Source organism: Anarrhichthys ocellatus, unplaced genomic scaffold (assembly GCF_004355925.1).
Source record: "Anarrhichthys ocellatus isolate YVR2014 unplaced genomic scaffold, GSC_Weel_1.0 scaffold4, whole genome shotgun sequence".
Lineage (NCBI taxonomy): Eukaryota > Metazoa > Chordata > Actinopteri > Perciformes > Anarhichadidae > Anarrhichthys > Anarrhichthys ocellatus.
The window spans coordinates 3,363,926-3,389,680 of NW_022280034.1; the positions used below are offsets into that span (position 1 = coordinate 3,363,926).

The 25,755-nt window shown below is 43.1% G+C and overlaps 1 protein-coding gene across 9 annotated transcripts in view; it reads left to right on the forward strand.

Moving 5' to 3' along the window:
• Nucleotides 1-25,755, forward strand: part of tanc2b (tetratricopeptide repeat, ankyrin repeat and coiled-coil containing 2b) — a 125,946-nt gene that overhangs the window by 45,147 nt on the left and 55,044 nt on the right. For 7 of the 9 annotated variants that reach the window (XM_031843310.1, XM_031843311.1, XM_031843313.1 and 4 more), the window contains 2 exons: nt 13,529-13,600; nt 16,886-17,065. In XM_031843310.1, coding sequence (XP_031699170.1) covers nt 13,529-13,600; nt 16,886-17,065 — 252 coding nt within the window. Of the gene's footprint in view, nt 1-13,528; nt 13,601-16,885; nt 17,066-20,690; nt 25,222-25,755 lie in introns of those variants that run through there. The other 2 variants (XM_031843317.1, XM_031843318.1) reach the window with 1 other exon arrangement.

Genomic DNA, 25,755 nt, shown 5'->3' on the forward strand with positions numbered 1-25,755 from the left:
TGTGTGTGTGTGTGTGTGTGTGTGTGTGTGTGTGTGTGTGTGTGTGTACAGTGAAAACACATAAGGACTAAGAGAAGCAGAGAGGCCATGTTGTGTGACAGATTGCCATTAGAAGAGGAAATTGTGTGACGGACTGAAAGAAAAGACTTCATGTAATATCAGTCGCTCTTTTTGTCTTCAACTTTATTAATAACGACAAGTATCTCTGCTCGCTGCTGCTGATTGGTTTCCACAAAATAATGTCGCTGTTTCTTTTCTCTTTTCCCCAAGTTGTCACCAAATACTTTGTCACATTCTTAGTCTTGCTTTTTTGTTCTTTCAATCAGATATTTCCCAATTTAAATCCTCATTTTGTAAAGGATGTCTCTACTTCTCTACAGCTGGGATTTTCATGTTGTAGCTTTGCCCATATGTTATTATCACGACGTTGTACACGTTGAGTTAATTGCTGAGATCTGGGAGGACAGTAACATCTCTAAAAATCACGAGTAGTGAGACAATCAGACAAAATATTCCAAGTTATCCGAACGACTTTATTTAAAGTTTAAATGCTGTAAATAACTCCTCATTGCACAGGAATAAAGGAACATTTAGATCAGTTTCATTATCGACTTATCGACTAATCAGGTGATTCATTTCTCAATTAATATATCAATTGTTTGGGCTGTAAAATAATGTAAAATAGTGACAAATACCAACATAACAATATATTGGAGCCAAAAATGACTTCCAACCAAAACCCAAAGATTCTCAATTCACGACCAAATAAGACAAAGAAAAACAGCACGTCATGATTCAGAAGCTGCTTGAAAGATGTCTTAAAAGCATCAATGAAATCTCAAAATAGTTGTCATTTAAAATTTCAATTAATCGATTAATCATTTCAGCGCTGCAGATTAATGTTCTCACCTGACTTCTAGGTGACCATTTCACCGCTCGCCTCCACTGCAGACGATTCAAACGCCTCATTCATGGAATATTTGGCCTTTGCTTTGTGATTTTTGCGCCACCGCCCACTTCCCCTGAAGCTTAATGAGCCTATTAATATATTTAATAAAAAAACATGAATTCTTCTGCGGTTAGCAGGAGAAATAACCATGAAGCGCTGCCTGAAGCCCTCCAGAGATACTCTTGAACGTCACACTGTGTGTATTTAGTTGTGCGGTTATGGTTTGGATGACATTGGAGAGATCAGGTGTCCTGCTGGTATTATATTGAACGTTTTTTTTAAAGATGCCATGCCTGCTTCACTACTCATCTGCTTCCTCTGTCGCTGTTGTTCCTTCTCTCTCCCCCTCACTCTGTCATCACTTCACTTACTGTAACTCTCTCTCTCTCTCTCTCTCTCTCTCTCTCTCTCCCACCCACTCAGATATTTCTGGAGAACAAAAGGAAGGAGAGAGGGAGATAAAACGGTAGAGTGGGGAAGGCTTAATGTACCAGCCTTACGTAGGCTAATGAGTCCTCCTCCTTCTCATCCACATCATCTCATGACCAAACTTGTCCTCCTCACTCCTTCCTTTCAGGATCTCCCACCTCCAGAGTCACTTCCCTCTTCCTCTCTCTCTGTCTTCTCCGTTCATCGCTTCGTTTTCATCGCAGCGTCACAGCTTCTTCTTACATCCATCCTTTCTTTTTCATTCCTCCTGGAGTGGTTTTTTTTCCGACACCCCCCGCATCTTCCTTTTTTTGTCAAGTCCCACTCATTCCACCCCTTCATCATCCATTTATTCTCATTATTACAGGTGCTAACCATTTGCCATCCCTTGTTCTTTCTTTCTTTCCCATCCTCAATCCATCCCATCTCTATTTTATCTTCTAAATGTATCCATCTGTTCTCTTCTCCAAGACCCAAAATCCTCCATGAACAAAACAGCCTGCTGAATTGTGCATTCGACCGTGAGAAATTTGAAATAACATGATCGTGGCCCATTTAAATGTTTGATGCCATGCAGGACTTATGAGCCCCCCCCCTCTTCAGTGGCATCCTGCTGTTTTTTGCCAGTCGGGTGAAACTGGGCTTCCATTGTGCCTCTTGATGTGGACGGGCTCATTATCGCTGCTCAACGCTGTGTGTGCCTTTGAATGGCAGGAAGTGCCCGTGCTAGCCGAGCATACTGAGGGATATTGTGTCGCTTTACACCGCATGATAAACGCAGCAAAACACAAGGTTGCATAAGCAAGCGAGCGGCGGCGGCGGCGTTGGTTTCCCTCCACAAAAAGCTGCGATTTGCGAGGCCCGCGACAGCAAGGCGTGGACTGAAACCCACGCCAGCTGTGTGTCCAAACGCGTCCCGCCGCCTGTCTCTGTTTGATGGCAGTTATCGAGCCGTCTCTGAATTGGAGTCTACAGTCTGTCTATGTCTGTACTTGTCTGTCTGACTGTCTGGTGCCCCCCCTCCTCCTCCTCTCCAGTCTGTGTCAGCCATGTTTTTCACTCTCAGTAGCTGTAACTCCTGCTGACAGTCTGGCTTTCTCAGGCCTCCGGATGAATTCATGTGCTCCGACATGTCCGGTGATCGTGCCAAACATACAAACACACGTAACACTGCAACAGGTGCATCCCCACCAGAGCGTAAATCAGTAGTCGACTGGCAGAAAACTAATCTAATGCAAATTTGATAATCGATTAGTCGGATGATTTATCAGTGTTCACTGACTCCAGCTTCTCAAATGTGAGCATTCACAGGCTTTGATCTGTTTTATGTCATTATGTGAATAACTTTGGGGTTTTAGACATTTTGGACCCAAATGATAATCTTTAAATCGTTTTAGTCACTTTTCAAACAAAACATTCTTCAGCTTCCAGCTTTTAAATATGAAGCTGTTTATTTTCTGTTTTGTATCATTACAAGCTGAATATCTTTGGGTTTTAGACTGTTGGTTTGAGAAGTTTGCAGACGTCACCTCAAGTTTTAAGAAAACTGTGATTTTTCTTCACTATGTTCTGACATTTTATAGGCAAACAATTGATTAACACAGAAATATTTAGTTTCAGCCTTGCTTCATCGCACCATGATTTTAATTATCAGCTGCACGCGATAGACATAAGGTGCTAAAACAATCCTTCGAGATGCTGAAATCCGATGTCTTCAGCTAGCTCCAGGTATTTTGGTGGCGTTTCAGCCCTTGGTTGCATGTTACTGAGTTGTTCTTTGTCTCTTTAGATGGTATAAACGGTCATTAATAATCATATCGCAGCTTTCTAGTCTTATCCAGCCCTCAAAGTGCTGCACACCACATGTCAGCATTCACTCATCAGACTTGACGGCAGAGCTACAGCTGTAAAGGAAAGTACCGAACAGTGAGACCAACACCGAAGTGCCCAGCTGAAGGCTGCACATGAAAAATGAATGCGAGACCTCCACAATGGAAAAACAAAACAATACTCTCCCTCACTGTTTCTCTCTCTCACACACACACACACACACACACACGCACACACTGACCCACACACCTTTTGTTGCATTTTTGGATTAAAAGTTTTTTCTATACAAACTTGAGTTTATTTCCAATTAATTAAATTCCAAGCCGTCTGAAATGTAAAATTCAGGTTCAGTCGAATGTAATATCAGGTTATACGTTTTACACTTACACTATTCTAAATATATTCTTACTGTATTACAGGCTGTAGCTGTCATGTTGATGATGAAAGACATCTAGCCACATACTGTAGCCTACTTTCTCAGTAAGTGTTGGTGTCTGCTGTGGCACTGTAGCTTCTACAATCCCCCAGTCTATTCTATATTTAATGTGTTATTTCATTATTCAGGCCTGCTTGTTTGGAGATGTAGACCCATCTACATTGCAATTGAGATGGTGTGTGGGTATAATCTGTGTGTGTGTGTGTGTGTTTCTCTCTCCTATCATGACAATGACATTCAGCACTGAATGAATTATTGCACCGCTGGAGGCAAGCAAAGGATAAGAATAACACTCGGCGCTATGAAAGACGCAAGGACGGTCTCTGTCCTCTTTTTTTTTTTTTTTTTATTTCACCTCTCCGTCCTCCATGCTTTGTCTGTCACCATGGCCACCTCTCTTTCTTTTCCTCCATCTCTTCCTCTCTCTCTCCCTCTCGCTCGCTCTCTTTCTCTTTCCCTAATTGTTGGACGCTTTGCTCTCTGATTGGAATGAGGAGAAACACAAAATTAAACTTGTCTCCATTGCCGCTGAGCCTTTTTCTTTCCAACACCCTTTTTGTTACAGTAGTGTTTTTGTGCTTGTGGCTATTTTGGAGACACTGTACGCTGCGCTTTTTAAAAAACAAATCTGGTTGTTTGTTTGGCATTTAGTTGGTTGTTCCACAAGGAGAGGTTCACGCTGTGGCCCGAATAAAAGGCTACCGAGCATTAAATCATTATATCAATAGATAATCGAGTGATTGCGTTCTGTTATTTTGGAGAAGCTTTTGTGTTTGTTATTCTCTTCAGGCTTTTGTAGAAGGCTTTTGTGGCACTAGCATGCAGTACCCCTCAATTACGTGGAATTCTTTCAAAACATTACTCATTTCAGAATCGCCGCTCTTCAAAAAAACAAATATCACCAAATGGACACTCCGCAAAATGATTTACATTAGTCATACAGCCCGCAGGCAGTCCGTGAAAAAGTGAAATTAAATTCTGTCTGAACCTGCGAGAGAGGATTTAGTCGGTAAATGTGGCATCGTAAACGGATCTACCGCCTGGAGTTGTCTTTGACACCGAATACAGTGCTGCCCTTGTGGCTTGTTTGTCTGAATGTTGTTGATGTTGATGTTTTTAAAGTCGAGCCACAGTTGTGTTTCAACATATATATATTTATTTCATTTTTCATTTGAGATATCTCTAACCATAAAGTAACCGCATCTAATTTTCGTCTTTATGGAAGGCAGAGGTAAACAGGAAAAATAATTGTTGCCTCTGGCATTGTTACAGAGAGCTAATGCATAACTTTGCAGAGTTGTAACCAGAATAGCAGTGGCTGTTCCTCCACGTTTGGTGTTGTATTCATGGATTTCAGTGGAAGAAAACATCCTTTTTTTGAATAAGCTTACTGTTTTATTGGGTTTTATTATTGTAATATTCCCCTAACACAACATAAAAAGGTAAAACCAAACAAAAATGGAAGTTAACAAATCAAAACAGGCAGGTAACGAAACCAACATTGATAGAGGAAAGATCATTATGTTACAATAATGTGGTGGACATTTGTGTGTTACACAACACTGTACTAAACCAAGTTGAGGTCACTCGTATATCCACTAAAGCTGTCCCATTGTTCTTTCACCATGTTGATATTGCAGTTCAGTCTCCCCAATATCTTTTCACATGCCATCATTTGTTCCTTCCACATCTTCACTGTTGGAGTTTGAGGCTCTTTTTAACATCTAAGAATTATCCGAGCACAAGTTAATACTCTGAATACAGATTTACTTAACTGTGGCACCACAGTTTTGTCCCCAAAAAGACACAATCGTGGCGATATAGGCAGATCACATTCTAAACATTTAAATTTAAATTGCGAAACCAAAGGGCGTTCCCATAATGCCTTCTGTTTTACATTTCCAACATAAACTGTCTTGATTAGACCCGTTTTATTGAGTCTTGTTGGGTGTAATAACATCTTTTGAGTGTTGGAAAACATCCTTGAATGATCTTCAAAGAATGAGTTCATCATCAGTGGGGCTGGCAAAGACGAGATTAGGGTGTGGTACAAACTTCTCCCTCCATATTTCAGATTTTGTTGTGAAGCTTACAAATCCTGGCGGTGCAGAGAGGGCCCTAAGCAACGGGAATAAAGGATCAAATCTAGCGGTATTTCTCTTTAAGCCGCTGTATGGTAATATCACAGTCTGTCATTCACCGAGGCAGTGATTTAAAAGGCAGTAAATATCTCCCAACATAATGAACAAGCACTGACTGCAGCAGGAACTCCTTCCCCCCCCCCTCAGCCTCCCCTTGTGAATGTATCAGGATCCCAACCTTTTCTCATTAAACACTCTTCGTCAGTGCAGAGAGAGACATCTGCAACCTTAGCAGGAGTCGCACGTGCTCCTCCTCTCGCTGTCGACAGCCCGAGGTCAAAGGGAACCGGAGGTGGTGCTCCTCTTGTGCTGCAGACTGAGACGTGCACATTAACTGGGAAACACAAATCCTGTTTACTCGACAGCAGATGCAGTGCGATGGTGTTGGTCCCGCATGTGGTCCACATATCAACTGAAACAATGTTAACCTCTGTCTACTCCTTAGTTTACTCAGCAACACTTAGTTACTGATCCCGATTGCTGCTTTTCCTGCGTTATGTCGCTGAAAATATATATGGATTTTGGAGTGTTTTGATTTCGAGCAAAATAATCAATTTGAAGACCTTTGGCTCTCAGAGATTGTGTTGGGCAAATGTATTTCTTGTCATTTAAACAACTAAACGATTGATCTTAACTTATCAATGTTCAATGAGAGGCGGAAAACAAAGAAGTCTCGACGCTAGTAGTATTAGTGATGGAGAAACCATGCGAGAGGGGGAAAGAAGGCGGGAGGTGGTACAGGTGGGATGTCTGCTTTTCCCTTCTTTTGTGGTCCCTCTGTGTGTGTTTGTCAGGGATTAAAAATGGATAGAAACAAAGCCATCGCTCTTCATTGGATCGCCTGGAGGCAGACCAGGAGCCATGCCAGCTTTTTGTTTCTCCCTCCGAGTCTCAACGCAGTCAAAGCAAAAATCCCGATAACACTTCCATTTCCGTTTGGTTATTTTTCGCTGCATGCATTTCACTTCTCCGCTCTGTGATGTAACCCCAGTGGTGTGTCAGACTGAAGGTAGGAGATGCTATTTTTTATTTTTTTTTACAGACTCTTCTTCACTACCTTTTTATTTTTATTTCTTTTATTATTTTCAAACGAAGCCCACCCACTCAGTGCTGCGACACAGCTTTTCTCAGCATCGGATGGCAGTGTAGGAGTCGGGGCACATCACTCTCTTTCTTTCTCTCTCTCTCTCTCTCTGTTATACATTCAAACACATTCTCTATTTCTCCCTACTTCCTCCATCATAACACCTCCATCCATCCAGGACACTGCTGAGTTGTGGTGCTGTCGGGCCAGAGCCTGACGCACTCAGCTACTCGCATATGCGTCACCTCTCTGGCCCGGCGCCACCATCGTGCTGCTCGCTGTCCTCCACATATACCTCGGTGGCCAGGGTCATGGGCTCCGGGCTGTTCTGGAGGGTGGGAGGGATACAAAGTGTTATTTTAAGCCAAGGAAACACGTTTTTATTGGGTCATGTTTGGGGCAAGTACACCACCATACAGGTATATATATACTGAAGATATATCAGTTAAAAACCTTAGAAATACTTGTTTTATAGCCCAACCAATACTGTTTTTGAGGTCAATACCAATATAGAGGTCTGATATGTTGTCCAATATATATATATATATTTTTTGTACATATAAGAAACACTCATTGTAAACAAACATTTCGACAAGTATATATAACAGCATATATATACATATTATAGCTCGTGAGGCTATAATAGAGGAGCAGCCACAGCAGTAGTACGAGCTTGACAATAGACCTGTATTAGAATTTGTCATAGCCACTGTACTCATAATCAACAGTTATGTAAGAACAGGACAAATAGCGATACCCCTGTAGTGCTTTGGGCATGACTGGGATATTTCTTCTTTTATTGCATCCGCAGTTGCTTGGCAAATTGGAAGAAGCCACTGATTTAGTTTTTGCTCTCGGCCCGTAAACCAATATGCAGAAAGAACAAATGAGCCACAACAAAGATTCATCTAAATTATGTGCAGTGTTTGTCTTGTCTTAAATACTCTGTTTACGCTGTGGTGTTTTTGCCTTTTTAAAGAAGGTATTTTTCCCACATTATTGGTCGAGCGTGTACTGGCTCAGCTTGGATTCATATTGAGGACTCAAGCAAATAAGCCAAAACGTATAAACTGCACCATATGGTTGTGTGTATTGGCGGGTGTTTGGTGGTCACATTTTGAATCCCATACGCAGGTGTGCCATGAAATCTTGTTATTGTAATGTGTTGGCACCAGACTACAAATATAGAGCGCTAATCATGGTGCATTATAGTTTGCTGGAAATGTCAAAAAGCGGTAAAATCCATCCTATCGAATACTTTCCTGTTATTCCCTGGCTTGTTCTGTCTGTGGTGTTCTTAATTTAAACTAAGCATTCTTTGATTCACTTGGTACATTGAGCCAGTGGTGTTTAGTGCACTCACTCCTAATAAACAGACTCAAGTATAAAGGAAAATCCGTCGAAACAACTCCAGTTTGTTATGCTTTAAATTCATTTTATTTCTGTATATTATTGGACTATTCCGCAGGCAGCAGGCACTAGAAACATTCACAAGTGTCTGCTACCCACACAGTACATCGGTTTCTTTGCTCTCACGCTGGCTGGCTGTCTTTCTTGCTTGTAAGAGAGTAGGATGCACACATTTTAAATCAAAGCTGAAATGAGCATTGTCCTAAACGCCGTTAACAGCTTGTGAAAGTGCCGGCGCTGCTGCTCGCCCTCCCTCCCTCGGTCTCCTTCTTGCTATTCCGCTCAGCACACCTGCGTTGTGCTCTCCCCACAGACCCACAACATCTACGGTCCATAACGGTGTGGTCCCTCTGCTGGGATCCCTCATAACTGGTGCAGTTTGTCCTCTCCTCAAAGTAGGTTTGCTTGAGAGTTGACAGGATTGTCTTTGGCCACGTCTACACAGTCCTGATGAAGCAGCAGATTCGCTGAGTTTTTGAATTGTAGTACATTTGGTAATGAATATTTAAGAAGTAATATCCTCGTGAAACAAGGGTCTTTAAAGGAAAAGTACTTCTGTGTCTGGCTGGTGATGGATCTTTGTTGTTCTACATCTATAATTTTTGCGGTCTTGCTGTGTTTCCATCACCACTTCATCTTTTAACTGTGATTTATCAAAACAGAAGCCGGACTAGTTGATTCCAGCTTTGTTCAATTTTATCGACCCAAAACAGAAAACATGACTGCTCAGATTTACCACAGTGAAACTTTGCAATTACAAATTAAATTGATGGATAGAAACTGTTCAAGAAAAAAGAATATAAGAATTGTTGTTGGTCTGATCTCAGTATAGCAGCCTTGCTCCTGTTGTGTATGTGTGTGTGTGTGTGTGTGTGTGTGTGTGTGTGTGTGTGTGTGTGCGCGCGCGCATGTATGCATTTTTTGTGTCAGCGTACACTGAGGCGGATGCTAATGAAGATGTCCTCCAACCGAACAGATGTCTGTGCTCTCGTGCGGCTCACTGTGGCGTTGTGATTCATTAAGATGCTCCACTTTGTTGAGAATCTGATTAAATCCAACATAAACGAATGTCAACGCAGAGGAGGAGCACCGAGACCAAACTCGAGCGCACACAGCATCCATTCTTTGAGGATTAATTGATTGGACGGTGATTGTCGGTACTGCCACTGTGGCTGCCGACAAAAAGTTTACTTTAGACACGAACAATAGTGCAAAGGAGGATTTTCACCTTTTTTCTGATTTGTGTCGTTTAAAATCTAATATATTTAGGCTTTGGATTGTTGGTTGGACCAATCAAATAGTTTAAAGACTTTTAAAAGTCTATTTTGTCACTGATCTGTTTTTTCTAAATGATTAGTGATCTAATCAGAATCCTCATTAGATGGAGCCCTTATGCACACATCATGCGTAACGTCACGCTGAAAGGCACAGTCGTATCCCAGCAGCCTCTTCTCTCGTGACGTAGAAAAAGTTTCAGTTTGGCAGCAGCGATCGTTGCCCTCTACGGAAGTCGGCACACAGCACTGATTCACTCCTTGGCATTTACCTTTTCCAATTTCAAACTTTTCTTTTTAAATCAATCTCTATTTTGGTAAATAGCCCGCGACCGCACATCTGCTCACACACACACACACGACAACTCCATGTGATATATGGCACGCTTGCTCGTTTTTTATTTGTGTGTGGGCTGCCGTGTGCTGAATAAATGTCAGCGTGTTTTATTATCGCAGCTCACACATGATCCCTCTGTTTCCTCATCAGATTTATAGGGATTTTAGACAGTTTAACATTGAGCTCTCTGGAGAAAGACGACATATAATAGGATTCCAGAATAATGCATGGATGGTGTGCACTTAATTAGAAATGGGTCATTTATTGCACCAAACTTGGGACATTTATTTATTGTTCTGTCACGCTGTAAAAGTATGCAAAAAAAACAAAAAGGATTTCTGGGCCCAGGTGTAAAGCATTCAAAAGAAACTGCGATAAAATACAATTCATTGACTATTCCCACTCTATTTCTAACCTGGAATGTTACTCTGATGAACAATGAGAGAAAGTTGCTGTGACATGGAGAGCACAGTTTAATTAGGGGTCTTAGCTTGCTTCCTGGTGAGATTTGACTGGGGATTGACAACAAGTTGGCAGCACAGCAACATTAGGGCCCAACGGAGGCAATCAGCAAAGGTAAGAGACACAGTACCTGAACCGCACACTGAATCCCTTTGCTGTCACTGAGTGAAGTCATTGAGCCGAAGGATGTAATTCTCTGGGCCCCTCCTAATATCCGGGATGTGTCTCAGGTACATGGCATTCTTTCTCTCTTCACATTGTGGGCTTTTTCTTTTTTTTAACGGGGTACCGTAAGTAAAAGACGGGCATCGATCGCACTTTTGAGTGTGACGTTATCGATCAGTGACGGAAAAAGAAACGAAACCGTTTCAAATCGTAATTTGTTCCACCTACTCTCCTCTCGATTGGTTATTCTGAGTTTTTTTGGACATCCAGCGTGAAGATCAAAACCCCTAATGATGACTTAGCTTCCTGTCTTTTCAGGGGGGGGGGGGGGGTTATACCAAAGGTGATGACACAATTTATAGTAATCACCCTCAGACTAATATAGTTTGGGAAAAGAAGCCTCATTTTAGAGCGGAGGTCACATCGAACACTGTGAACACCGGCAGGTTCATCAAAGTCTGAGCGGTAATGATAGCGAAGCCCTCCGCCATGCTCCATGGGACCACTATCGGATGTCACGCTGTACTTGTCCCATAATGACTCTTTGTCCAAGTGCGAAATTGGCTTGCTCCTTTGACATCCTAACGCAGCCCAGAAGAACCGCCAGCAGAGTGAGTGAGTCATTATGGAGGTGGTCTTTTTAGCTTCAGAGAGAGCAAAGCTTTGAATAGGATGTGGTTACAGAGTGCAGATCGTCTGTTCTGACTTTGAATCTGATACTGAGACACTGAGCTTCTCGCGTTGCTGTCGACCGAGTGGTTGACGGACGTTCTCCAAGGAACTAGAATGATGTCCACTGTTTGTCTCCGCGGTCAGAAAGACAACGCGTCTCTGTCTCCTGTCGACCGTTGGTCCTCCCCTTTCATGTTCCCCGCTTAATAGGCCATTGATCTGTGCGGCAGGACATTGTAGCGTGATCACTGGTAACAAGAGAGCAATCTGCACTGGAGAAAAGAAGCTTTCTGTGCAGAACAAAAGAGGTACAAAGATGTGTTTGCCAAGCCTTAAAAGAAACGGTAGCGGAGAGAAGAAGAAAAAGATGGAGGTAGAGCCACAACGATGCTTTGTGGATTTTTCCCACAACCTCACTTCCAATGTAATTTACATAGATTGAAGGTTTAGCTTGTCATGTGGTGGCTGGAATGTAACTGAACCGAAAGTAAAAGTTGTTTAATTTCCGGCAAAATCTGCTCCATTTACACCAAAGCTGCTGGCCAAGTGTAATGCAGTATGTGTCACAATCGGAAGTACTGCACGTCTATGTATCTATTACATGCATTGTCCTCTGTTCATTTGAATTATTAACGCCTCAAATACTGACATTTCAAGCTGCTCAAAACGTCACCTGAGGTGCTACTCAGATCCGCTGCAGGAGCAGAGCAAGTGTGCAAAATCCGTTACTGTATATCACTGAGCTTTCCGCTCGCAGCATCACACTCCTCACGTGTTCTCATGGCCCAGTGTGCAAGTGTCACTTGCAGCCATGGTGCAGCATCATTTCTCAGAGCCCGTAATGGTTTTCACCACATTGATTTTACCCGATGATACGGCTCATCTGAGAGATGAGGTGAGAAGCTATTTTTGGTGGGTTTGTTGGTGTTGAACAGGCAAGAAATGGAGGTGTTTCATGAGTTTGTGAGTAAGAGCAAAAAAATCAAGGCCTTTAAAACATTTGGGAAATATACTTCACTAGACATGTAATTGAAGGGTTTTGGATTTATATATTTTGCGCAAAAATAGAAATGGTAAAAGATTTTTTGTGCTGCAGGGATGATGTTTTTTGTAGGCCAACAGGAAGTTATCATCTATCTGGTAATCAAACTTGATCCGTGACTCAAACTATGAAGAAAGTCCTGGAATTTAATGTTTAAGAAGTTGTGGAAACCCTGTAAAAGTTTGCATTGCTCCTCAAAATCACTCCCAAATTAAACGTTTTGATTGCATAACATCCCACATCTGTGTTGACACCTTTCTGTGTGAACACTGTAAATCCTCTTGCAGAGGACTCCTTTCCTTCAATCAGTGTCAATCTCAGGCTGGCCCAGTTCTCACACAATCATGCCCCACAGCTCATTCTATCCGGCCATCGACGAGCTCGATCCGTCCACCAGCGGGTCTATCCGGCCCGCTGCTTGGCTACCGGCACACAGTGTGTGAATCTGCGATGGGAGAGATAAAACTTGAGTATTTGTTTGTGTTTTCTGGGCTGATGGTGAGCTCCGTGATTGGAACACAATGGGATAAAACGCCTGCGTGCTTTTCCACTTAATGCAACAATCTTTGATCATTCCTCACACAGAAAATCCACCGGCTTAGACTAGTTTTCATACCTCATCGCAGTTCAGATGTTATTAATAGCTCACTTAAATCCAGTGGGACGTATTTATTCTGAGCATAAATCATTTGTTTCCTCCTCCGACGGCCTGTCGTGCTCTACAGTAGATCCATCCACACTTGAACAGGATTATGAAACGATCCCCCCGGTGACACTGCCCAGTGATGCCGCCCCCCCACCCACCTCATCTCAGCTCCGCTTCTGCCTGCCTGCTCCCTTGGGCGTAATTGATCCTCATATCATTAACCGTATGCGGATCTATCCGGGGAAACGACCACTGGTTCACAGCTAGTCCCCGCTCATTGAACCATCGAGCCCAGTGAGGTCTGTGATCGTGGCTCAAACACACAGGACTCTCTGCACGCAACAGTGGCTGTAACGTAAACTATTTTTGTTATCTGCATGGGCAGGCCCTCCAGATAGAGGCTGTTTAGTCTAACCATGGGGAGGCGGAGGACGTGGAGCTTGGCGGTGCAGTCCCCCTTCGCCACCATACGGGGCCGCTTGGGCCCCAGGAGGAAGGGTGTGGAGGGCCTGTGCATGAGCAGCTTGCTGGGGGTCCTGCGGTCTCACACCTGGCTGATTGGAGACGAGGAGGTGGCCCTGCTGCTGGCCTCCTCGCCGCGCTACCACCGAGCTTACTCCTTGTCTTTCTCTTTCTGCTCCTCCTCTGCAGATGGCGGGAACGAGGACTACGCAGACCCCCGCTCGCCCAGTCTAGACCCTCACCTGAGCCACGTCGGCCAAGGTAAGCAAACACATTACATGTTAAAAAGGAGAAAAGTTACAGGTAGTGAGCCGGAGCCTCGCCCTCACAGATTCATGAACCATAGTTTATCCTTTAAAAGGCATCCGAGCACACCATTGTCCTCTCTTCTGCTGCCTGTATGATGGAGCTGAGCTGCTCCCAGGCGTGGATGTGTACTGTTATGTGAGTGAATGAGAAGCCGAGTTGCTGGGAAGCTTTTTCCCACCTTTACCTTCTCATTTCCTGTAACACTTCTCTCTTGGCAGCCTCTTTCCAGACTCCATTTCTTCTCCCTTAATGTTTCCACGGCAGAAACCCGCAGAGGCCTTGTTCGCCAAGTTGTATTTTATTTATCTTCACAGCTGAAAACTTTACGATTGCTGGAAAAATGTACAGGGGAGAACTGTATGAATGATATGTAATTCATCCTATAAATCTGAGTCGCTTCAAGGGGAAAGAGGCTGTGCACAGCGGTAGATGTTTATCAACAAGGGGAATGTCGGGAAATGTTTAGGGCAATTATAATTCCATGTTTCTTTTCCTTCCCTTTCCTGAATGTTTTGAGCCGAACACCTCGAGGAGTAGGTGTTTGTGTTTATTTAGAGGCATGGAGTGGCCCTTAAACATGTCTTCCCTCACAGTCTAAAATTAAACACCATCATTTCCCTCTCTACGCTTTTGTTCTCTGGATTTCACCACTGGAGTGCGGCTTTTCCTTCCTCTCCGCCCTCCATCTTTCCCCTAAAATCACACCTTTTGATTTAGTGCTGAGAGCATGATTTCATTAAGTAATCAAGAAATCAGGTAAAAAATTATTTTGCTTTTTTAATTAGCAAAAGTAAATATACAGAAAAGAAAATAAGACAACCACTAATTGATTTAGTGAAAATTTTGTGTTGCTTAAATTGCATACACTCATATTATCTGTCAAAACTAAACCGATTTTAGGAGGTAACATTACCTAGCGCTCCTCTTGCTGATTTCAATACGGACGAGCGGGTGAATGAAGCATGATTTTTGGAGATTGAGTTACTGGAGTTTCTCGAGGAATCGCTCCAGAACTTTTTTGATTTATACTCATCCTAGTTTACCTGAGGCGGAAGGATTGTGCACCAAAAAGTGCTTGATTTTGCCATTTAATGGTGACTTTAAGATGATTCTTTTGTCCCTAATATGTGACCAATTTCTTTAGCTTCATGGGGAATAATTCATTTATTCTAGTATAATTGTGTGTTTCCATTCAATATTGGAATGCATTCAAATTAAGCGATAATCGCTGCCAGAATACCAAGTCCCCCCGTTGGTATTCACCCCAGGCTCTGCATACATGAGGAGGATTTCCATGCTTGGGGATGTAACCGCTGCTCTGGAGGTTGTTTTTGCTTTTGCAGTGACATTCCCCAGTGAATGGGTGGACTGACTCCAGCACTTCTGGAGCCGCAGAGAGGCGTGTGTGTTTGTTGTTTCTATGCTATATCTGCATTATAACAACCGATGTGACCCCCATCCTAACTGTCACACGGGCTTCCTCTGGGAACTTGTCACGGATTAGTGACTGATAATGGCTTCATGTCTCACTCAGGCGGCTGCTGTCTGACGCGAGACTGTTGCTTGACCAGTTGGTTTTTGCAGCTCTGTCTGCAGGGACGTGAGCCAGAGCTGATTCACAAAATGGATGTTGTGTTTACAGACAGCTGGCTGGGTTTTGTGTACTGGGGAGTGTGTGTGTGTGAAGTTTTAAAAAAAATAGAAAAGAAAAAACCCCAAACGTAGAAAACGAGGTGGGTGAGTGATGGAGAGTGGTGGTTTGGGCTCCGTCTGTAATTACTGCTCATTGTGAAAGCTTTTTTTTGTAAGTAAAATGCACTGCCGTGCACATCATGACTGTGCTCTTTTTTTTGCTTGGTCTACACACATACAGTAAGGTTAGATTATATTAAAACTGCGGGATATTGTGTTACTTTGGGGCTAACAGAGGTCAGGCGGGCCGTAGTTTATTACAGTCAGTGTAAACAGCACGTGTTGCCTTCAGGGCTGTTCTCTCTTCTGGGTCACGCCAATCTTGTTTCACTCAATACCGGTGCTGCGATCCGGGGACCACGCTGAGGTGCTGACAGAGTGCTCACACGTGTCGGACATGTGCTTTCTACAGGGGTGGACCAATAGAAACACCAGTAGAATCCAATGCGATGCCGCGCAGTGAACACTACTAGTGCTAAAACGATTGGTTGACGGATAGAAAATTGTATTACTTTTGATGATCAATACGTCGTTTGTCATTTTCTGCTTGCAGCTTGTTGTCAATTAAAAATGTGCTGCCGTTTCATATTATTGTAAGTTAAAGGCGAGACACTACAGGCAAAAGCAGTTTTTACATGCACTGGTCTGTTTTGGGAGTTTGAGCTATTTTGCTTCTATAACGTATCGTAAAATACATCTAAAATACACAATTTGTTCTTTATTTTACTACTTTGTCTATTTGCGTCTGTAGATTTCTCTTCACTAAATAATAATGCCTCTCTTACATACACCAGGTTCATTCCTCTCTATATTCTGAAGGTGTTTACCGAGGGGTTTGTTCATATATTATTCAGAGCCTGATTTATACAAGATTTTAGTCCTAAAAACATGACGAAATTAGAAGATTATTTTATTATGGCTGTTGACAGTATTATCTGTTCAATGGAGTGTTACAAAGACCTTTGACTCTTAATACATCAACAAAATGAAATAAGCACATATTTAACAAGAGAGTGGCTCATTTGCATATTTAATCATGCATATTCAGGAAACTTAAAATAATAATAATAATTATTTGTTGTTTTACTGAAAGTTTCTTGGTGATATCTACGAGTTAAAATATTTACCCTGTTCCCTTTAGTCTCCCTTTAACTGTCTAACTGTAAAAATAGAAAGATAAACACAGCCTTGGCATTCCTCATATCTGTTTTGTGATATCTTATTGACAAATAACCGAACAATTAATTGAGCAAATGTACTCAGCAAGGCAATTGATAATGTAAAGAATTGCTAGTTGAAGCCCAAAACACAGCTGAGGAGAATCTTAGTGGAAAATATGTTGTCAAGACTGTGTCAGAGAGGACCTTTCAGTCTGAGAGCTTAATGTTCATTGTTTTTATTCATTTATTAAAGTGTTGTAATATGCTATCTCCTTGCATTCTTTACAGAAACTGGCTCCAAACATTGTTAGCAGCTTATCAGATTGAATTAAAAGCAGAGAAAAGCATCTCATCCTGTGTTTTTCTTTCCCCTCCCATCCTGCAGGTGGCAGCATAGACAGCGACTGTGCCTTTGAAGGAGACTACGCCGTGGCCCCGCTCTCCATGACCGAGGGCATGCAGCACATTCGCATCATGGAGGGCGTGTCGCGCTCGCTGCCCTCCTCCCCACTGCTCACCCACCAGACCATCAGTGTCCGGCTACAGCCCGTGAAGAAGCTCACAGGTAAACGACACCGGCAGTTGAAGTTGGAAGTCGTTAGAGGGCGTTGGGGAAGAAAACCCACAGCTGACACGGATTGTCTTGTACTCGCATCCTTTCCTGTAGCTGTCCTCCCCCAGAGACTCATTGTGCTAATTCAGCCTTAACCCTTCACTGTGCCACTGTAGGCAGAGCACCACACGCAGGGAATACAAACAGACTTCATGAGACAAAGTGAAGAGGAGTGGATTGTCCTCTGACTCTGATGGTTGCCGATAATCAGTGATCACTTACCGTATTACTCACCCACTCGCCCTCTGGCCCGCGGCAAACACTGCAATTTCCAGTTCTTGTAATGACCAAAGTCCTGATGGGCTGTGAGGCTGCGGTCGCCTCTTCATGTCCCACTGCTGATCGTTTCCCCTCCACACTCATCCCTGACATTCAGAGAATGTAGAGGGAACTCCCCTCCTCCCCCTCTGTCTCCCCCCGTTAACTGGGTTATGAGTCTGTGTCATGTTCCCTCTGCTTTTATTATAAAAGGGGAAGAAGGGGGTTTGTGTTTCAGGCCAGCGTGGACATCTGAGGTTCACTGCTGCGCTGGTTTTTTTCAAAATGAGAAAATGAAATATTGGCTTTGCAACTTCAACCCAATATCAGTGCAGCCCCCACATAGAGGGAGAGTGGGTGTGAAGGACTTGATTTCAGCAGTCACCACTAGGGCGCACCAGCCTCTCAGCTACTTTAGATCATTAACTGTTTCTGACATGCAGGGAGGCACCGTGGCTTTTTATTCTTTTACATCACACAGAATGATTTATGGTCTCTGCCAGGTCATCTAAAGAGTTGGTTTTTAAAGAGGAAACACGAACACAGACTGATTTTCTTATATTTTTACCTGGGTAATATGTAGAGGATGCTCTGTGTGGGTGACAGGACTCAGCAGTGGCTGTTTGGAAGATTTCAGATCAGATTTCTATTTTTAGATTGTAACTTAGGAAATTAGAAATCCTCTCTTTTTTAATATCCTGTCTGTCTCAGCTGATTATTTGCTGCATTTGAGCTTGATTTGTTTTGCCTCTGTGTAATTTGTCCTCTTACACTTGTCATCTTCAGGGTTAATGTTTGCGTGCGTCACAGTGAGAGATTTGATTTTTGATTAGCTCGTCACTGCGTTGATGCTTCCAGATTCATGTCTCTCTCACGCCTCCCGTTGTGTGATACATTGTAGTCTGTAGGAATCATTAAGTCTCGAGATGAAAGTGTGTGATTTCGTACAGCTCCGCTCTTAGAAATAACGGTGCTAACGATAACCGTAAAGGGTTCTTTGGCTTTCCTTTTAGAACCTTTTATAAAGGTTCCACCTGGAACCCTTTCAGAGGGTTCTACCTAGAAACCAACACAGAGGCTTATACCCAGAACCATCTGTGAAAGGCTCCACCCAGAACCCCCTATGAGAGGTTCTACAGAGAACCCCTCTATCTAGAACATTTCCACCTTCTAAGGGTGCTAACAAGAACCCACCCTGATTTCTATGAGTGTGGCCTCACAGGGCTGACAACTGTCCATCATAAAAAGTGATTGGACCTCTTACGTACTGTGTTCTTCTTCAAATCACATGTCGGTCCGTCTTTTCACAATTTGCATGAACGGGTTTGACTCTTAACAACAACATGCACACAATTCCTCGAGCACCCAGAGGTCCTTTTTAGTCCTCAAAGACCTGTGTCTTCTCTCAAGTGGCATTCGAGAGCCCGGTCGTACCGGGTCTCAACCACGCCGGCTTTCTCACCCTTTAATTAATTCAACTCAGCGCCACTTCCTGCACAGCTTGACAGTACCAAGCTTGTGTGTGTGTGTGTGTGAGCTGTCGTCATAGGGCAGAACCTCTCCCATGCCAGAGATGGAAGAGGTGGGAGAAAGAGAGGTGGCAGATAGACGAGCGCAACAGAGAGCAACCAGCAGCAGGTCTAAAGGCTGCAGCACTTTCGATCCACTTCCCCCTCACCCTCTTCACCCCCCTCTCCCCCCCTAGGGGGCCTCCACCAACCGCAGTCCCTCTTGGCCCTCTTGTGGCAGAGTGGTGGTGTTGGTGAGGACTTCAGTTATTCAACCTCAAGGCTCTGGTAGAATGAAAACGCCATGAAAGCTCTGACCTTTTTACAGAGTCATTGAGTTTCTGATTTAATCCCCTCCGCCTGCATGAAGACTCTCAAGGGGGCCGTCGGATGCTCGAGGGGTCAACTTGTGAAACAGACTGGTGAGTAAGGCAGGAGCCATACTGTACCGTGTCATCGCAGTGGACTCATTCCGGGTTTATTTGTCGGTGGGATCGCCACCGACTGTAAAAACCAGTTGCACAGTTTTACTGTTTATCGAAAACGTTAGAAGACGAAGGCATGCTTTATTAATCCCTCTGGGGGAAATTCAGTTTAGTAAATTCAAAAAGTAAGAAGACTGTAGTAAAACACAAGGGATGCTGGCTGATACAATATTGATGCTTGCATAATAATATACTGTCTGAGATTCTTTTCACATAAATGCATTAACATGAGCTAACACTTCACAAGATATGTCAGAGCAAAGATACTATACAGTTAAAAAGATCAACTTTACTGTCAAAGAAGACAGTAGATAATAGATGACACTCAATTATTAACAACAAATGTAAAATTCAAATTGTTTTAAAATCAAAGCTACGTATGATAGTCACGTATATTTGACCTGAATTATTCTCAGTTCAACACTGTGGTGAGATTGTTTTGCCAAATTGAAGATAGTTTTGCTCTTGAAGGTTCATTCTTGACTTTGGCAACAATAGTTTGACAGAAAATATGAACTAAAGGTTCACTGACTCGCTCTTCCTGGAGCTTTCAGTCATAGCGAACATTCTTGGGGGAAAGCTTTTAACCCCCGATTTATGTCCACTTATTATCATGTAACCAAAGTATTAGATTTAATGACAACTTCTTCCTCTGAGGAAGACCTTAAGAAGTGGTTTAAAGCTCCAGAAAAAGCTTGTGAGTGGACCTTGAGTATAGATTCTTTAGGTAAAGACTTATTAGCAGTGTATTTATGGTGTTTTATTGCTACTTTTACTTCAATAAAACATCTCAGTATCCGTTATCTCCTGCTGATGCATTGCTCAGACTTTAATTCTGAGCAAAAACTTCATTCGTGAAAACTGAAGTCACGTTTAATCCAACTGAACTAACAATAATATTTATGTACTTTATTAAACCTCCCGGGGAAAGAGCCTTTTAATCCCCCTGCCTTCCAGAGAGGTCAGACGGTCAGCCAGAGTTTCTCTGTTTAAAGTTCACTTTAACCAGAAACTTTTACTCAAATACTGTGAAACTTTGAGGTACTTTACCTGAGTGTTTCAATTGTATGGTACTTTCTACTTCTACCTCTCTACATCTGAGAGTTATAGTTTCCTAAATTAAGATTTTTTTTAAACAAATCATGTGATTAGATTATAAAATATGATCCATTTACTCTAAATGGACCATAAGTTACTAAATGAACATCATGCTGTATTGAAGAAGACTTGAAACTAGAGATTGAGACCATAAACTCATGTTTACAATGTTTACTGAGGTAATAAATCAAGAGAGAAGTAGAGTCATTTTCTCAGACTTCTATACAACCAGAGGAGTCGCCCCCTGGTGGCCAGTAGAGAGAATGCAACTTTAAGACACTTCTGTTGTGTTTACAAACTGTAACGAACGATTCCTGCCTAGCATGCCTTTTAAATATTGGGATTTTACACAATTACAATTTGTCAGTGGAAATGTTACATTTTTCCGGTCCCTGATATTATGACTGTCGCCTGCTGTGCGCTCATGAAAACATATGTTGTCACCAGCAGAGTATGTTTCAGATATGCAACATTCCTCCATCGTCATGCATTCTTCACAGACCCCCGCCGCCGTGTTTACGTTGTCTATTTTCAGTCCGCCGTTATCTAAGACTACGAGCGGCGGTGAGTGCTCGTTCTCACGGTGATATCTCCGCGGCTGATTGTTATGAGTTGTAATCACTGATTGCTCATTTGTTCCTTAATAAACACCTCACTCATGTGTCAGGCTCAGCAGAGACCTCGGCCCAGCTGATTGATTGGCCTCGCTCCACTCCGAAACATTTAAAGGGTATTATTTCAACATCTTTCCCCAGATTACACTGCTTTCCCCTAATTAATGGCAGCAATCAATACAATTACTCAATCCCCATGGATTGCCACATGAATGTGGACAATTGCATTTGGCCTTAAAACCTGAGATGCTTGATTTAATTACTCCAGCTATCTTTAAGTTCTCCCACTCTTGCTGCACTTATCACGGTAAGTAACATGGGTATATCTGAAATCTATTGTGTCTGTGGTGCTTACAGTGGTAGAGCGGTATGTGAATAAGTGGCACTGCACTCCAGCGAGCTAGCTTCTAAACGGTCGTGTGATGCGTGCATAAGAATGCTCGGCGGCGGTGTGGATGGTCAGGATTAACAAGGCACACAGAGTGCAGGACTGCTGAGTCAGGTTTAAAGCTCATTGTGTGGGAGCTCTTAAAGGATCCACGTTTTATACAGTGACTCGTGATGAATGCTGCCTTTTCTGGGCCTGTCATTGTTTGGTGGTATTACGTGTCCAAGTAGAGATGACAGGATCACTTGTTGGCATGTGTTTCTGCACAGATACAATGGACTATAATAAGATTTCTATTCCACAGCTGAAACACGTGTTCAGGCAAATTAATTTGGGATCAAAGGAGGGATCTGGGAAATGTAGGATATCATTACAAGAAGTAGTGGATGAGGCAACATGTTTTTCCCAGTTCATCTTGATGGTTGTTGGTGTTAATGATGTCTAATAGGATAACATGATGAGGTGATGACATGGATGTAAACTGCAACTTTAATGGTTGACGGAGGCATAAAACGCGGTAATTCTAGTTTCTTTTATTATTCCAATACAAAATCATTCACTAGTTTCAGCCTCTGAATATGTTGGAGAAGTGTGAAGATTTGCTTCTTTATTTGGTGTTGTGTGATGTTAAACTCATCACGTCGTCCTCATGAGGAGATGGAGTTTCCCCAGTTGTCATGGAATTGGATATTTTGTCTATTTTTACTGAACACTAAAGATTTATCTCAGTAGAGGTAGGAGTACTGCAGAAGTAGTATTAATACTACAGTGTAAAAATAAAAGTCTTGTATTCAAATTTTACCAAGTAAAGATTTACTGTCAGCAAAATATATCAAAAGTAGAAGCATTCATGATAAAGAATCACCCATTTAAGGGCTTATATTATTATTATATCTATTAATGGAATTTTATTTTTGATGCATCAAATTAGCAGCATTTTAATGTTGCAGCTCATTTTAATTCATAACAATGCATGATTCATTTGTAAAATCTTTAAAAACCAGCTTGTAGGATTAAACACAACACACAAACACACAATAGTCTCTACATGTAAACAAAGACATGCATCTGTATGTTTCATAAGAACATCTGTACGAGTGGATTTCCTGGATTCTGAGCACCTTAATGTGAAATCTGGACTCCATCACAAACCTGCAGCCGTGCCTTGAGCAGCTCATGATATCTCGTCCTCTCTGTGTATTTTTCAGAGGGCTGACATTTGGGACGTCTCAATCTCCCTCTGTCCCCGCCTCCTTTAGCCAGCCCGGCGTTTTTATACGGCGCCTGGTATCCTCTGAGAATTTCTGAAATGAACACCGACATTTGGGGCCTCTCAATCTCCACGCCTCCGCCTCGTTCTTCAATTATTGTCATTATTTCTTGCCTCCACCGTCCCGGCCACCACGGACCCTCCAAATAATTTGTTCCGCTGAAAGGAAATGTGACATTTTCGGCTCCACAGTCACAGGTGAAAAATAAAGAGTGGACGGTTAAGTGAAGAAAGGAGTAATTGAAATGGCAGTGTGATGCCCGCAGGAGCCGCACTAAAGAACCAGCTGGATTAAGTGCTGTGACAGAAGTTTTTGTCGTTCCGTCGTCAGCCGGTCATATCGTAGCATATCTACCGTTTCTTCATTAAGTGCAAACATCAGTTCTTTTACCGTAATATGTCACTGTTAAGGTACTTAATTCATATCTGTTTCTGTCACTTGTTTTCCGTTTATTAAGCTCTGCTGAAGTGATTGTTAAAGGCTGGTGCAGAGTGGGAAAACAAAGAGCTGTTACATGATGTTGCATGTTGCAGGATTTTCTAAAAGTGGGTTAATATGAGATGATTTATTCTGCTCTTTTTATATCTGATATGGAGAAAGTCAAATATCGCAATATTTTGAACCAAATACCTCGATTAATGATCAGTAATGTGGATATAATGATTAAGTACTTACTTTACTGTAATGTTTCCTTTAAAACCAGGAAAGAAGTCACTTATGCCATTTTACCATATCCAAAAGCTAAGACAACATCTAGTCTCATATCACTACATCGATATTATATTGATATATTGCCCAGCTCTTGTGTCTGTACAGTAGCTTAGCTTAGCATCAAGACTGGAAATGAGAGGAAGTAGCTAGCCTGGCTTTGTCCAATGCCAAAAAATAAAATCAGCCTCTAAAGCTATAATTAAAGTATACATGTGCAGATTAAACACACAAGATATACTGTAACGTGGGTAATGGTGAGCTCCAGAGGTGAGTTTTGGTTTAGTATAGTTGGCAACAAAGTCTAAATGTGTCCCGATGCTTCTGTTTCTCACACACATGCAACCTCCTCGTGCTCATTTTAATCATAATAGTGTCTTTCGTCAGTTGAAGCCAGGCATGTGATCAACCACCCCCACTTGTCACATCTCACTGGAATATGTTGCATCTTGTTGACAATATGCGACCAGCCTACAATAGACATCGCTTGTAAGTCATTTTTTAAAATAAACAATCATCCAGAGGACGACCTGTTACTGTAGCCCGTCTGTAAGGCTTTTTTGGGTAACGTGCTGCAAACGCTGGTTGGACGTGTCACCCCGGGGGAAATAAGTGTGACTGGAGGAGATTAATAACAGCGGGCTCACAGCCTGACGGATATGAACCCCTTAACAAAAGCAAAGCCGGTACACAATAAACTCTCGGCCCTTGTGGGGGTTTGAACCCCCTTTTTAAATCGCCGTAAAACATGGCCGCAGCTGTACAAATACAGTCTGAAGGGTAAAACAAGGACACGCAGGGATGAGCCCAAGAGGAAGACGGAGAACTGAAACCCGTGTTCCTCTCAAATAGTACCGCTCCTCTTTTGTGTCCCCAAAGCTGCGTCCACGCACAGCGAAAACTGTCCCTTTAATAGCACCCTCCCTCCATCCTTTTTAGTTTTTTTTTTTTTTTTTTTTTTTTTTATCCCATTTCCTTGCCTCCCTCTATACCCACCCTTCTCCTCCCCCTCCTTTTTTTTTGCTCTGCGGTTGCCTTGACAACAGCAGCACTGCACCATTCATCTGTTGGAGACCTGAGCTCCTGTTCCTATAGTGAGCTCCTCTCACGTCTATACATAACACGCTAAGCGCTAATGCGGGCTCCTCGCGCGCGGGGGGGAAAGCTCCCTATGCTGTTTTTGTTATTGTGAATTTTCTTCTTTTTTTTAATTTCTTTTGTTGCGGCGAAAGGTTCTGGTCACCTGTCAGCCTCTCGGTACTACTTCCATCATAAAAGGTGTCACCTCCGTGTCCCCCGGTGACACAGTGACTGCTGCGTTTTCTTCCTTCCTCCTTCCCTTTTCCTCCCTCCCCTTCCTCTCTCCTCCTCCTCCTCTCGCTCCTCCCGTCACTGCCACATCTCGCCCGGCTCTGTATCATTTACTGCGACTGCACTGAGCCGGCAGCATCAGCACTGAAACCTGTGGAGATCTCCTCCGAAAAAAGGAAACAAGAGGGAAGAAAGAGAGGAGGGTGAGAGAGAGAGAGAGAGAGAGAGAGAGCTTCCGTTTCTTCCGCATTTATCCTCTCCTGCTCGGCTGCAGGTGTTTGGGTTTTTTCTTCTTTCTTCCCCCCCCCCTACCCCCCCGTTTTCCCTTTTTCTTTTCTTTTGTTGCTTATTTTTGATGAGCTGGTCGTCGCTCAGGGAGCAAGGACTGCTCGTGTCGCTGGAGGGAGAGGGAGGGGAGCTGGTGCCGTACTCCAGCCTTCAGGAATGCGAGATCTGGTTTGAGAATGGTGAGCGGCTGCCACACCCTCTTGTTTGCTTGTTTCATTCCTCCATCTGAGTCCGCCACCTCTCCCTCCCTACCCCCCCCCCCCCCCCATTTCACCTGCTGCTCCACCTTTGCCTCGGCCCAGGTCTGTCTGCGCCCACAGCTGGGAGCCGGCTGGTGTGTGTCGGTCGCCGGTTCGAGTGACGCCTGTGCAGACATCGGGGCTGATGGGAGGAGCGCAGGAAAGTAATTTCTCTCCGTGATGCATTTATCAAAGGGGGCTGCACTCTAATGACAACGTAGGCTCGAGGACCTGTGAATCAACCAGAGTGCGATAAGTGTTTTTTTTTCGTGGCAAGCTGCTCGGTTTCATGCGTCAGCGTGGGTGAGCATTCAATTGTCTTTGTGTGTGTGTGTGTGTGTGTGTGTGTGTGTGTGTGTCTGTTGGACTGTGCATGTCTAAGCACAAGCTGTGGGCGGCTAATGGTGCTTGTTCTTGTTGTTGTGTGTTTCACTTTTGCTTCCAGAGCACAGCGTCATATGTGGCGAAACGGTT